General features: G+C 39.8%; 1 protein-coding gene and 1 non-coding gene across 2 annotated transcripts; both read right to left on the bottom strand.

Annotated features, from left to right (window-relative positions):
* Positions 1–2,562: 2,562 nt before the first annotated feature.
* On the bottom strand, positions 2,563–3,033 carry LOC127123802 (uncharacterized). The gene has a single exon (XM_051053983.1). It carries the CDS (start codon positions 3,031–3,033, stop codon positions 2,563–2,565), a length of 471 nt encoding a protein of 156 aa, XP_050909940.1.
* Positions 3,034–14,480: 11,447 nt separating this feature from the next.
* Positions 14,481–14,587, bottom strand: LOC127124702 (small nucleolar RNA R71). The gene has a single exon (XR_007804163.1). It is a non-coding gene; the product is annotated as a small nucleolar RNA R71 (small nucleolar RNA).
* Positions 14,588–15,704: the final 1,117 nt, after the last annotated feature.

The following is a 15,704-nucleotide window of genomic DNA, read 5'->3' as shown; positions in this document are numbered from 1 at the left end:
CAAGTCATTTACTTTATGCAATTTAAACTTTAGTCATTTATCATTCATTGCCATTTATATTTCATGCAACTTGTTTATGTTTCAATCCTTTTCAGTTTGCTCATTTGAGCCATATCTTGTGATTGTAAATATATTGTTTGTGTATTTTGTTTTTGTTTTTGGTATTAGGACCTTAAAACACCTAATAACAATAAAAACCTTAAAAAACATTTTGGTGGATTGTTGGAACTTGATCTGAACCGTTGGACTTAGAATTAGGCAACCTCCCATGTGCTAAAGGACTTGGCCAATGCCAACATTTTGAGACTGAGCTATCTTGAATTGAGCCTTCATCTGATGCAAGACCTTGAGGATTTCTTTGATTCATCTGCTACTCTGTCTTGGTGCTTAACTACTTATTTTGTTATTTGTCTAAGTCTGATGTTTTGTTCCTTGTTTATCAAGGAGCATTTCATCTAATGAATTGGAAGACAATGAAGACTGCTAGCTATTGGAGTGCTTGTTTGGATGTGGCTATCTTTATTTGATGCCTTGATCTTCATGATGTCTGGATATTGCTCATTGCTTATTTCTTATTGTTTGATCAAAGTCCAAAGGAAAATGGGTTTTTATATGACATTCTTGTCTGTTGGATTGCATCCCCATTGGTCAAATCTTTTCAACTCTTAACTTTTAAATGTTTTCTTAGGATAGTCTCTTCATCTCCTCCCATTTCTTTAATTTCAAAAGTCTCTCCCCCTTTTCAAAAAAAATCTCTTTGTTTGTAATTTCAACTGAGACATGTTTTAATGATTAGAAACTTTGGCCTTATGCTAATGAATTTTTAAACTCTTTTCTTAATCAAATTTGTAAATAAACTTAACCATATTTACTTAATTTTTAAAAAGACAAAAAGGGACTAACAACCCTATTCAAACTTTGGCCTCTTGTGCCTTCTTGTTAAATTTTCATTAAAACCAACTCACTAAATCATTTGAAATTTTTACCACGAACTACGAGGTTTTGATCCCTCATTTTTATGTTGGTACGTAGGCACAAAACTGAAGCTCTTGTCAAACACAAAAATATAACCAATGAATTCTTTTCTCATCCCTACACTCTATTTTATCAAACATCATTTATACCAAAAACACATGCACATATAAAAAAGGGCTCCCTAGGAGCACCTAGGACACTTTGGCTGCTAACACCTTCCCTATGTGTAACCAACCCCCTTACCTGTAATCTCTGGAATTTTATTAGTTTTGATTTGAAAACTTATTATCTTTGGGTTTTATTCGTACTTTTCCCTTTTCCTTTGGAAACAATAAAAGCGCGGTGGCGACTCTGGTTTTATTGATGTTAAGCTCATCCATAGCTTGATAGTCATGAATTTACCGCTACAGCTTTCATTAGGACTCGCGTTGATGGGATATCAACTTCTATAGGGAGCATTTCTTCCATGCCATAGACTAAAGAGAAAGGGGTTTCCCCTATTGAAGTATGGACGGACGCCTGGTATCAATGTTAAGCAAAAGGAAGCATTTCATGTCAGTCTTTGTAGGTTACAACTATCTTCTGCAGGATTTTCTTGGTATTTTAGTTTGCCACTTCAACAACCCCGTTCATCTTGGGTCTGTAAGGTGAAGAATTTTGATGCTAAATCTTGAAGTTTCCACAGTGTTCTCTCATCATCTTGTTGTTCAGGTTTGAACCATTATCAGTAATGATCTTGCTTGGAATACCATATCGATAGATGATTTAGTTCTTGATAAATTAGACCACCACTTGTCTAGTCACATTAGTGTATCATGCAACTTTGACCCATTTGGTGAAGTGATCAATAATTACCAGAATGAAATGATGCTTGTTTGAAGATTTGGGCTCAATCATGCCAATCATGTTAATTTCCCATATATAGAATAGCCATGGAGATGAAATAACATTGAGTAGAGTAGAAGGCACATGCACCTTGTCCACATAAATCTGAAATTTATGACACCTCTTGACAAATTGACAATAATCATATTCCATTGTCAACCAATATTAATCGGATCTAAGCATCATTTTAGCCAAAGAATGTCCATTGGAATGAGGACCAAAGGACTCTTCAGGAACTTCCTGCATTAACATGTTTGCTTCATGTCTATCCATGCATCTAAGCAAGACCATGTCGTAATTCTTTTTGTATAACATGTCCTCATTGAGAAAGAAGTTGTATGCCACTCTTCTCAAGGTTTTCTTATCTTTATCGGATGCCTCAGCTGCGTATTCTTGACTCTAGAGGAAACACTTGATATCATGATACCACGATTTATTGTCTACTTCCTCTTCTGCTGCAAATAGATAAGTAGGTCTATCCAAACATATGATCGTAATTTGGGGTGCCTCATTATGGAAATTTACCTGGTACATGGAGGACAAGGTTCCTAAAGCATTTTCCATTTGATTCTCCTTTCGAGGTATGTGATGGAAATTGACTTTATTAAAGAAAGGCAACAACCGCCTAGCATAATCTTTGTATGGAATCAAACCCAGATGACGAGTCTCCCATTCACCTTTGATTTGATCGATAACTAATGATTAATCCCCAAAGACATCGAGGATCTTAATACTGAGATCAATAGCTTCTTCGAGGACAATGATACATGCTTCATATTCTACCATATTATTGGTACAACGAAAACATATCCTTGCAACAAAAGGAATATGAGAACCTCGATGAGTGAATATAATTGCTCCAACCCCATGACCATATGCATTAGAAGCTCCATCAAATACCAAACCCCATCGAGATCCAGGCTCTGGTCCTTCATCAGGACCTGGTTCATCATAATCTTTAGCTCTAATGGCCATAACATCTTCATCTAGAAAGTAAAACTGGATAGGTTGATAGTCTTCAATCGATTGATGAGCCAAATAACATGCCAACATACTTCTTTTAATATATTTCTGAGTACGATATTCAATGTCATATTCTGATAGAAACATCCGCCAATGGGAAATTCTTCCTGTCTGCGCAGGCTTCTCAAAAATATTCTTCATAGGATTCATTTTAGATATCAACCAAGTAGTATGGTTCAACATATACTGCCAAAGACGTCGGAAGTCCATGCCAAGACACAACAAGTTTTCTCAAGCAAAGAATATCGGGATTCGTAATCTGTGAATTTCTTACTCAAGTAATAAATAGCATGCTCTTGCCTACCTGTCTCGTCCTGTTGTCCAAGGACACAACCCATTGATCCTCCCAACACTTCTAAATATATAATCAGAGGCTTCCCTTCCACTAGAGGGATCAAAATATGAGGCTCAATAAAGTAACCTTTAATACTATTAAAAGCTTTATGACAATCTTAATTCCATACATTACTTTGATCTTTTTGAAGCAACTTGAAGATTGGCTCACAAGTGGCAGTCAAGTGAGAAATGAACCTGGAAATATAATTCAAACGCCCGAGAAATCCTCTGACTTGCTTTTCTATTCTAGGTGCAGGAATATCTCGAATGACCCTGACTTTATCTAGATCCACTTCTATACCCTTTATGACTAATAATGAAACCCAAAATCTTCCCGGAACGAACACCAAAAGTGCATTTGTTTGGATTCAAGCGAAGTATGAATTTTCTCAAACGCTGGAACAACTTCAACAAATACTCTACATGATCTTCTTCAGCCTTATACTTGTCAATCATATCATAAACATATACCTTAATTTCCTTATGCATCATGTCATGGAATAGGGTAGTCATAGCCCTTTGGTATGTAGCACCAGCGTTGTTCAAGCCAAAGGGCGTCACTTTGTAGCAGAATGTTCCCTAATGGGTGATAAACGTTATTTTTTTTCCATGTCCTCAGGTGTCATTTTAATCTGATTGTACCCGAAAAAGCCATCCATAAAGGAGAAAACATTGAACTTATTTGTATTGTCTACCAACATGTCAATATGTGGAAGAGGAGAATCATCTTTTGGACTCGCCTTATTTAGATCTCTATAATCTACACACATTCTAACTTTTTTGTATTTCTTTGGAATTGGCACAATATTGGTCACCCATTGAGGATAAATAGATGTGACAAGGAAACCTAAATCAATCTGTTTTTGCACCTCTTCTCTAATCTTGACAACCATATTAGGATGAGTTCTTCTTAACTTTTGCTTCACTGACAGACATTCTAGTTTAAGCGGTAGCCGGTGTTCCACAATATCAGTATCCAATCCTGGAATAACTCGATATGACCAAGAAAATACATCAACATACTCTTTCAACAACTCTACCAACATTTTCTTGACATCTTCATCAAGCAGTGCCCCAATCTTGCCTTCTCTATTGTTCTCTTCAGAGCCCAAGTTGATCAGTTCGGCTGACTCTTTATATGGATGAATATTCTTCTCCTCGTGCTCAAGCAACCAAGTAATTTCTTCTGGAATATCACAGTCTTCCTCACTCTCTTCTTCCGCTTCATATATAGGGAATTCAAAGTTGGGAGAGTGCGTAGGGTCATTATTTTCAATGGGTTTATTGTTCTTTAATCTGCACATGATTTATGCAAAAACTAAAATTGTTTTTTAACAGGTTTTTTAGTTACCATTTTCCAGAAAAAATGCAAAAAGGAAAACACATTAGATAACCAAATGTCTTTTATTAATGATCTTAAAATTTGAAACAAATGGCGCCTGAGCAATGTCACTTTCACCTTGGGCAAAGCGAAAGGAATTATTTGAAAAAACAAAACAAATTACTTTGACAAATGAACGAAACTAGGAACATCCATAACAATCCAATTTTGACTAATCTCTCAATGCATCATAAAGCAATGCCATTAGGGATATGAATCTCCTTCACTGATGGAAACAAGGTTTTGATCTCTAGGGTGAATGAAACTAAAATTGTGGAACACCTCTTGGTTAGGTATGATAACAACTTCATGCTTCAACTCTCTTCTAGTTGTATAGGGCGAGAACCCTAAACCAACTGTGTTCTTATCTCGGGAAGCTAAACAATATGTCCTCAACCTTCTACTTGACCGCTCTTCACAATATGATGTGCATCTTTCGATAGAGCAATAGATTCCCCACTATTCTGAACAACATTTACTATATCAAGGGCTTGGAACTGATTCCTAACAGCTTCCTCATCAACATCTATATACCTGAAAGAAGAAAGGCAATTGACCAGCAAGGCCTGCTCACCGTAAATAATTATCAATTTATCGTTCTTAACAAACTTAAGTCTCTAATAAAGAGTTGACGTTACTTCCCCAACATCATGTATCCATGGTATTCCCAATAAACAACTATATGCCTGGTAGATATCCATCATCTAAAAAGTGACTTGGAAAACTTGTGGACCTATCATCATTGGGAGATCTACTTCACCAATTACTGTCCTCTTAGAACCATCAAAAGCTTTGACTACCACTCATTGTGCTTCATAGGAGCACCTTGATAAGCCAACTTATACAAAGTTTATTTTTGCATAACATTGAGTGAAGAACCTATATCAACTAAGACATTGGACAGGGAGACCTCTCCGCACCTTATAGATATAAGTAAAGCATAATTGTGTTTCCTACCCTCTGGCGGCAGATCTTCATCACTGAAACTTAAGACATTACAAGCTGTGATATCTCCCACTACACCATAAAATTGATTCATTATCATATCATGGTCCACATAAGCTTGCTCTAACACCTTCATCAAAGATTTCCGATGAGCCTCGGAGTTCAGCAACAAAGACAACACCGATATTTTTGACAGAGTCTGAATGAGTTGATCTACCATATTGTAATCATTTTTTCTGATTAACCTTAGTAATTCTTTGGCATCATAATTCTTCTTAGGTTCATTTGACGGACCAACAACCACAGTGAAATTCTAGTTATCAGACTTTGGATGTCACACAGGTTGTTATGACATCCAATTCTGCACAGACAGGGATTATGCAGAACTTAATTATAAGTGCAGTAAATAACACAAGTAATTGTTCACCCAGTTCAGTCCAACATGACCTACATCTGGGGGCTACCAAGCCAGGGAGGAAATCCACTATTAGTAGTATCAATTCAAAGCTAAACTCACCCGTTTACAACTTATCACTTAATCCCTACCCAATGCAATTTCAATCTTAATCTAAGATCAGAGTTCCTACTCACTCCCCCTCAATCACCTCAGTGATATTAAAAACACTTTGAAGTCACACTTCAAAAACAACTCTTGGTTATGCTTCACAGCTTAAACCAAGATACACAGCACTCACGCTTAAAAGCTTTGAGTGACACAACACTTACAACTCAATGAACACCCTATGCCAAAGCAATCATCTATTTGATAATGACTTGGCTTACAAGATACGTCTAATTCTAGACTCACAAAAATACAGCAGTGAAGTAAGCTGGACACACTAAATCTTCACGCCTCAAAATCCCTGAAACTGAATGGAGGAATGCCTTCCTTTTTATATTGCAGCACCTGGGCTTTTGCACCTGTATTTTCCTGAATTTTAGGTCACATACGTTCCCTCAAATTCAATATTTAGGTTGCTAACAAATAGGCTATTTGTTAGGTTCATTGAATGTAGCTTGGTTGTTGATTTCCTGGATTTTCTCTAAGCTGTTGACTTCCTAAAGAATAGCCTGAGAAAGCTGTAACAGAAAACTGAACAACCTACAATTTAGCATATGCTGTCAGGCATGAATGTCACGACATTCAGCTTGACATCAAGGTCCATATGCTGAGTCTGTTTTCCCAGAAAACAGACTGTACAAATCTGCTGACCTGTACATGATCAATATGACCATACTACAGTACCAGCTTACATTAGTAAATGTCAAAGTGTCCAACTTAACATTTACACAATTGGCCTTAAGTTAGTTCTGCTATTCTCTTGAATAACAAACTAAGTAAAGTGCTGAAGTATAGCAGAACACCACTCTGCCCAATCTTCAGTAGCTGCTGTCAATGATGAATGTCACAACATCCAGTTTGACATTCAATCAGTAGGCCTTATGCCAGGTCTGGTTCTTCCTTGATAACCAGACTGCAAGTGAATACTAAGTTCTAACAGAGCTTCTGTTCCTTAGTATCTGTTGACAGGTATGAATGTCACAGCATTCAATAATCCTGTGTTAGCTAGTCCTGCAGTAACTACAATGTAGTCACATATACATGTCATGACATCAGTCAAGACATTTGTGTTTTACCATACAATGCAGCCAATTAAACACCTACAAACTCCCCCTTTGGCAAATTTTTGGCTAAAACACTTTGATCCCCATAACAGAGTTCATGGCAGCGGAATAAAACTAGCTAATACACTCAGAGTGGCAGCACACTCACACACATGGAAGTTAAATAAAACTTCACATAGCAGCACACATATATTCGAAGTTGCACCTAAACTTCAACATCAGCTGCAAGGGGGGAATCTTCAGATCTGTCATGAGAGTGTTGTAGAGACCCACTCTGTTTGTCAGGGGTATTGGTGGTTATTACTCCCCCTTTTTGTCACAAATGTTGCCAAAGCCAACAACATAGTCAGAGCACAATGACAGAGTTCCAGACTTGGTTTTACTTCACAGTTTCAACCAAGTTCACATCCACTTGATCTTGCTTCACAGCTTCGATTAAGTGATCACCCACTTTTGCTTTACAGTAGGTACCACCATATCAGATGCCATGATGTTGTTTCTGACATCCAGAACCACTCCTGCATGAACAGCATCCTTGAACTCCTGCAGGTACAGAGGCCTTCTCTCTGTAGGGTGTCTCCTTACCCTCTTATATTCACCCTTGATGCGCGCAGCATAGCTATGATATGTTGACCAATCATAGTCTTGTACAAATCGTTTAATAGGCAGAGATATTAAACAATTTATCCCAAACATCAGTGGTTGCTATAATGTCTCAGAGAGACATATTCCCAGTTTGCTCCTTAAGTTTTCAAACTGAGTAGCATCCAGAGCCTTTGTAAATATGTCAGCCAGTTGAAGATCCGTGGCTACATGTTCCAAAGTGATCACCTTGTCTTCCACCAGATCTCTGATGAAGTGGTGCCTAATGTCAATATGTTTGGTCCTGCTGTGTTGGATGGGATTCTTGGAGATGTTGATGGCACTGAGATTATCACAGAACAATGTCATGACATTTTGATTGACATTGTACTCAGTGAGCATTTGTTTCATCCAAACCAGTTGGGAGCAACTGCTTCCAGCCGCTATGTATTCAGCCTCTGCAGTGGACAGAGAGACACAGTTCTGCTTCTTGCTGAACCACGATATGAGGTTTTCTCCTAAGAAGAAACATCCACCTGATGTGCTTTTTCTGTCATCAGCACTTCCAGCCCAATCAGCATCACAGTACCCATATAGGACAGGCTCAGACCCATGTGAGTACAGCATCCCATAGTCACATGTCCCATTGATGTACTTGAGGATCCTTTTGACTTGATTCAAGTGACTCACCTTGGGCTCTGCTTGATATCTGGCACACACTCCAACTGCATAGGAAATGTCAGGTCTACTTGCAGTTAGATACAGCAGACTACCTATCATGCTTCTGTACAGGCATTGATCAACACTGGGTCCTCCATCATCTTTGGTTAATTTCAGATGAGTAGGAGCTGGAGTCCTCTTGTGCCTGGCATGATCCATACCAAACTTCTTAACTATGTTCTTGGCATACTTGCTTTGGGAGAGAAACATGGAGTCCTCCATTTGGTTTACTTGCATTCCAAGGAAATAGGTCAGTTCTCCCACTAGACTCATTTCAAACTCAGATTGCATCTGGTGAACAAATTTTTTAACCATTTGTTCTGACATTCCACCAAAGACTATATCATCCACATAGATTTGAGCTATCATGATTTTGCCACCCTTTCTGTATCCATTTGTGGTCAGAAATTCGGTTAACCTTTCATACCAAGCTCTGGGTGCTTGCTTCAACCCATACAAGGCTTTCTTCAGCTTGTATACATGCTCAGGTTGGTTAGGATCACTAAACCCTTTGGGTTGTTCCACATAGACTTCTTCATTCAGGTAGCCATTCAAGAATGCACTCTTCACATCCATTTGAAATAGCTTAAACTTCAGGATGCATGCTACCCCCAACAGCAATCTGATGGACTCAAGTCTAGCCACAGGAGCAAATGTCTCATCAAAGTCTACTCCTTCAACTTGAGTGTATCCTTGAGCTACTAGTCTTGCTTTATTTCTAGTAATTACTCCTTTCTCATCAGATTTGTTTTTGTAGATCCACTTGGTACCAATGATGTTGGACCCTTCAGGTCTTGGAACCAGCTCCCATACTTCATGCCTTGTGAACTGCTCGAGTTCCTCTTGCATGGCAATGATCCAGTATTCATCAGTCAGGGCTTCTTTCACATTCTTTGGTTCAACCTTGGAAACAAAGCAGGAATTTGAGTTTATTCCCCTTGACCTGGTAGTTACACCACTGGTGGGATCCCCTATGATAAGATCCTTAGGGTGGTCTTTCTGAATTCTGATAGATGGCACTTTGGCAGGTGCTTCTACTTCACATTCAGGAGGAGGTTCCTGTACTTCTTCAGGCTTGACTGGACTGTCAGTTGGACTATCAAGGAATGTTTCAACATCCTCCATGACATCGGTTCCTTCCTCTTTATCATCCACAATGACATTTATGGATTCCATCAGGACATTGGTCCTGTAGTTGAACACTCTATAGGCTCTGCTGTTCGTGGAGTATCCCAGAAATACGCCTTCATCACTTTTGGGATCTAGCTTCCTTCTCTGTTCACGATCTGTGAGAATGTAGCATTTACTTCCAAAAATATGAAAGTACTTCACAGTGGGTTTTCTACCCTTCCATATTTCATACAGAGTGGAGGAGGTTCCTTTTCTCAAGGTGACTCTGTTGTGAACATAGCATGCCGTATTCATTGCTTCAGCCCAAAAGTGCATAGGGAGCTTCTTTGCATGAATCATTGCTCTAGCAGATTCTTGAATAGTTCTATTTTTTCTTTCAACTATTCCATTCTGCTGAGGAGTTATAGGGGAGGAGAACTCATGGCTTATTCCTTCAGATGAGCAGAACTCATCAAACTTGGAATTCTTGAACTCAGTGCCATGATCACTTCTAATCCGGACCACACAGCTGTCCTTTTCTCTTTGAAGTCTTATGCACAGATCCTTGAAGACATCAAATGTATCTGACTTCTCTCTGATGAAGTTTATCCACGTGTATCTGGAATGGTCATCAACCACCACGTAGGCATACTTCTTCCCTCCAAGACTTTCCACCTGCATAGGTCCCATTAGGTCCATGTGCAGCAGTTCCAGAACTCTGGAGGTTGTGGAATGTCCCAGCTTTGGGTGTGACATCTTGGTTTGCTTGCCCACTTGGCATTCTCCACAGACTCTACCTTCATCAATCAGAAGCTTTGGCATTCCTCTGACTGCTTCCTTGGATATGATCTTCTTCATTCCACGTAAGTGGAGATGGCCAAGTCTTCTATGCCACAGCTTCACCTCCTGTTCTTCCTTGGCTGAGGAGCACGTTGTGGAAAAGTTAGAGAGGTCAGGTTCCCACAGATAGCAGTTGTCTTTGGACCTGGTTCCTCTCATAACTTCCTGATTGTCACCATTTGTCACAATGCACTGCTCCTTCGTAAACTGAACATGAAAACCTTGATCACACAGCTGACTTATACTGATGAGGTTTGCAGTGAGTCCTCTTACTAACAGCACATTGTTCAGTTTTGGCACTCCAGAACAGTCCAGTTTGCCCACACCTCTGATTTTTCCTTTGGCACCATCACCAAAAGTCACATAGCTGGTGGTGTGAGGTTGAATATCTACCAGTAGATTTTCCATACCAGTCATATGTCTTGAGCATCCACTGTCAAAGTACCAGTCTTCTCTGGAAGAAGCCCTTAGGGCAGTGTGTGCTATCCTAGCATACCATTGTTGCTTCTTAATGGGAACACATCGCTTGCGTGTGTTATGCTTAGGTCTGACAGGTGAGGCTCTGTTAGGGAAGCCATGAATCCAGTAGCAGAAGGCTTTTATATGTCCAAGCCTGCCACAGTGGTGACACCGCAAATTCTGGAATATTCTCTTCTGATGATCATTCATCCTAGCTCCTCGATGTTGAGACATCGGTTGTGACATCTGCTTGAACTTCTGAACTTTAGCCTTTGGGCGTTTGTGTTCAGTTCTTTTTCTAAATCCTAGCCCAGATTTGGTTCCAGACTGCTGTCCCACCTTTAGGATTTCTTCCAAGGCGTCAGTTCCCTTATTCATCATTCTGATGGATTTGGTCATCTGGTTCAGCTTGGAGGTCAGCAGGGCTATCTCATCATTCAGCCCTTCTATGGCAGACAGTTGTTTCTGTCTCTCATCTTCCAGTTCCTTGATGAGTTTCTTCTGCTTTTCACCTTGTGCACGTACTTCTGCACTGGTGGTACACAGCTTCTTATATGCTGCAGCAAGTTCATCAAAGGTCAGCTCATCTGCACTTGTGTCATCTTCAGAGACACACACACTAGTTAGTGCAGTGACATGTTTGGCAGATTCTCCTTCAGATTCACTTTCAGAATCTCCTTCAGACCATGTGATAGCTAGCCCCTTATTTTGCAATTTGAGGTAAGTAGGACATTCAGCTCTGACGTGTCCATACCCTTCACAACCATGACACTGGATTCCTTTCCTATGGTTGAACTTTTCTTCAGAAGTTGATCTTTTCTTAATGTCAGACGGGATGTTCTTGACATTGGGTCTACCTCTTTGATCAATCTTCTTCATGAACTTGTTGAATTGCCTTCCAAGCATGGCTAAGGCTTCTGATATACTTTCATCACCTCCAGTATATCCTTCTTCTGCCTCCTCTTCAGCATTAGATACAAAGGCTATGCTTTTCTTCTTCTCAGCATACTCACCTAAGCCCATTTCAAAGGTTTGGAGAGAACCAATGAGCTCATCTACCTTCATATTGCTGATGTCCTGAGCCTCCTCTATAGCAGTGACCTTCATAGCAAACCTCTTAGGCAAGGACCTGAGAATCTTTCTTACAAGTTTCTCTTCGGTCATTTTCTCACCTAGTCCACCAGAGGTGTTTGCAATTTCAAGAATATTCATGTGGAAGTCATGAATAGTCTCATCCTCTTTCATCCTCAGATTTTCAAACTTGGTTGTCAGCATCTGAAGTTTTGACATCTTCACCTTGGAAGTACCTTCATGAGTTACCTTGAGGGTATCCCAAACTTCCTTAGCTAGTTCACAATGGTGCACCAGTCTGAAGATGTTCTTAGTGATTCCATTGAACAGTGCATTCAAGGCTTTGGAATTTCCAAGAGCTAATGCCTCTTGTTCCTTGTCCCAGTCTTCTTCAGGAATCTGCACACTGACTCCATCTTCACCTGTCCTCATTGGATGTTCCTGATCACACTAAAATTCACCGTATTTCTGACTCCGATTTCGCATGCATTCTTAGCTTTTATTGTTGTTTTGCTTTGTTATTTCTTTGTTTTCTTATGTTTTCAGGTTTTTATAATAATCGGAGCTCGAATCGGGAAAAGGAGCGAAAAAGGAGTGAAAACGGGCGAAAACCTAGAAATTCAGCGTTTTGCACTTACGACACCCACCGTGGCGGGCGCCATGGGGTTAGCCATGACGTGGCCACGTCTCAAGACCACTCCTCAACCGTCAAGACCCACGATCCCCACTCCATCATCCCCTGTAGGGACCATGGCGGGCGCCATAGGCCTGTGGCGGGCGCCACAAGGCCAAAATCAGTAACCTCCACTTTTTAGTGGAGGGGCGTCCCTGTCATTTCATGCTTTCAGTTTTTACTATAAATAGGACCTTAGATTTTCGTTTTTCATCATCCAGAATTAGAATTCTCTAGGCATATATCAGTTATAAAGCAGTTGCCATTCCACATCGGGGTGCCTCTGCAATCGAGTGATCGAGTCTGTAATCTGTCTGTGGTTCGAGTTTTTGGAGCACTCTGGAGGAAGTTAATCCTGCCGCCATTTTAATTCAAGTTCGTATTTTACTTTTATTTATTTCCTGCACTCGCACATTTACGTTGTTTATTTCCTGCACTCGCACATTTACGTTGTTTATTTCCTGCACTCGCACATTTACGTTGTTTATTTCCTGCACTCGCACTTTACTTTGTTTATTATCCGCACTCGCTTTAAATTACTTTTATGAAAAACTATAAAAAGAATATTTACTTTATCATGTCTAACTAATTCTATAAAGGTTAGAATGTAAGGATCGTAATTAAACCAGTAATCAGTATAATTGTTCGTGGAAACACCTAAGGGCTATTTTATCTTTCAATTCAAGTAATTGTTTTTAACTATTTCAAAAACAGCCAAAAGCGCTTTGTCTAGTTTATTAGGAGATTTTAGATTAAAAAGAAAAGAGATTTTGAAACGATTTTCGGACGCGTTAGGAAGTTTAAACTCTGGTTCGTAAGAACCTCTTTTTGCTAGGAAGTCCAGGTTAAAATACTTTTCAACTTAGTTAAGATACTATATTTCTTAAAAATAGGTTTACTACTCTAACGCAGTACGCACCTTTTTATCCGTGACAATAGGAGGGGTTGATTAGAGAGTACAACTCGGTTCTGAATACGCGAAAGCGACAGTTCCTGTTAAATTAGTTCTTTTCAAAGGAGAAAACATTGCCCATAAGTAGTTCCACTAACAAGTACTGGATTATCATTGATTGCGTGAATTACATTCGAGCCTGTCTTTATTTATTATTTAAAATTATAATTTTATTTACCATTGCACCCTTATTAAAACCCTTAAAAATAGTTGCCTTAGATACACACCATAACAACAGGTTTGATAGATTGACACTTGGTCTCTGTGGATTCGATAATCTTTTATATTACTTTGACGTGATTCGTACACTTGCGAAAAACACGCATCAAGTTTTTGGCGCCGTTGCCGGGGACCAATTTCGTCAAATTTCATTACCCTGTAGTTATACCGTTTAGACTAAGGTTGTTACCCACCGGTCAATGCGAAAGACTCGCAGTGCCGGAAGTTTAGTAGACCCTCTAGCTGAACCTGAACGTTACGCTCGCGCACGTTTATTTTTCCATAGGAATAGGATAGCTATGGCCGAAGAACAAAACCGAAGACCTCTTAAGGACTTCGCCCAACCATCAAACGAGGAACCTAGTTCCAGTATAGTAAACCCCGTTATCCCAGCCAATAATTTTGAACTTAAACCATCCCTGCTGCAATTAGTGCAACAGAGACAATTCTCAGGTCTCGCTACTGATAACCCAAACCAACATTTAAAAAACTTTCTTCAGTTAGCAGACACCTTTAAAACCAATGGAGCTTCTCCTGAGGCGATACGCTTAAGATTATTTCCCTTTTCCCTCAGAGATAAAGCTCTATCATGGTTAGATTCCCTTCCACCCAATTCAATAACAACTTGGGATGACCTTAGGAAAGTTTTTCTTGCTAGATATTTTCCCCCAAGTAAGACCGCTCTTCTTCGAAACCTTATAACTAGATTTACCCAACTCCAAGGAGAGTCGTTGTTCGAAGCCTGGGAGAGATATAAAGAACTATTAAGAGCATGCCCACACCATGGCTTAGAGAATTGGCTAATCATCCAAACCTTCTATAATGGACTTCATTATAACACTAAGATGACCATCGACGCTGCCGCTGGTGGCGCACTGATGAATAAACCTTACCCTGAAGCTAGTGCCCTTATCGAGGATATGGCCCAAAACCATCAATCATGGGGAGTAGAACGAGCGACAGTGGAAAAGAAGGAAGCCCAAGGAGGAATACATGAGCTAAGCTCTATAGACATGATGCAGGCTAAAATGGACGCGTTGGCCCTTAGAGTCGAACATATGTGTACAACTCCGAATACTGTAGCCGCAGTTTCGCCGAATTGTGAGATATGTGGAACGCAAGGACACCAATCCGCCGAATGCAATCTGTTAAATGAAACCAACACTGAGCAAGTGAACTATACCCAAGGGAACCCATTTTCTAACACATATAACCCTGGATGGAGGAATCACCCAAACTTCTCCTACAAAAATAATAACCCTATTCAAAATACCGCACCTCCGAGACAACAAGGTTACCAAGCCCCTAGAACAAATCAACCTATGCAACCTGTACCGCCAAACCCGAGCTTTGAAGAAATTGTAAAAGATTTCATCGTTGCTCAAAAACAGAAAAACAAAGAGTTCATGAACCAAAGCGTCCATGTTAACGAACTAATTACCCAGTTAGGAACCAAGGTTGATCAAATCATTACTCATAATAAGATGCTTGAAACCCAGATCTCTCAGGTAGCGTTAAACCAAGCCCCACAGACTACCCCTGGAGGACAGTTCCCTGGACAACCTCAACAAAACCCGAAAGGGCAAGCTAATGCCATTACTCTACGAAGTGGAACCGCTTATAAGGAGCCTTTAAACCCTAGATTAAGTGAGCCTGAAACTTCTGAGAGGAGTGAGGAAAAGGAACCAGAGAAGCCTGAAACCCCGGAAAGTCAAGAAAAAGGAGAAGAACCTAAAAATAAAACCTATGTACCACCACCGCCATACAAACCACCAATACCATACCCTCAAAGATTAAAGAAAACCCAAATCGATAATCAATATCAAAAATTCGTTAAGGTTATAGAAAAACTTCACGTAGAAATCCCCTTTACAGAAGCCATCACCCAAATACCTTCTTATGCTAAG

The sequence above is a fragment of the Lathyrus oleraceus genome, chromosome 2 (assembly GCF_024323335.1).
Source record: "Lathyrus oleraceus cultivar Zhongwan6 chromosome 2, CAAS_Psat_ZW6_1.0, whole genome shotgun sequence".
NCBI classification, from domain to species: Eukaryota; Viridiplantae; Streptophyta; class Magnoliopsida; order Fabales; family Fabaceae; genus Lathyrus; species Lathyrus oleraceus.
The sequence above is the reverse complement of the archived record's forward strand: the minus strand, read 5'-3'. Positions and strand labels throughout refer to the sequence as shown.

Bases quoted from the DNA above. Each gene is read 5' to 3' on its own strand.
- LOC127123802 (XM_051053983.1), bottom strand. From the start codon at position 3,033: ATGAATCCTATGAAGAATATTTTTGAGAAGCCTGCGCAGACAGGAAGA.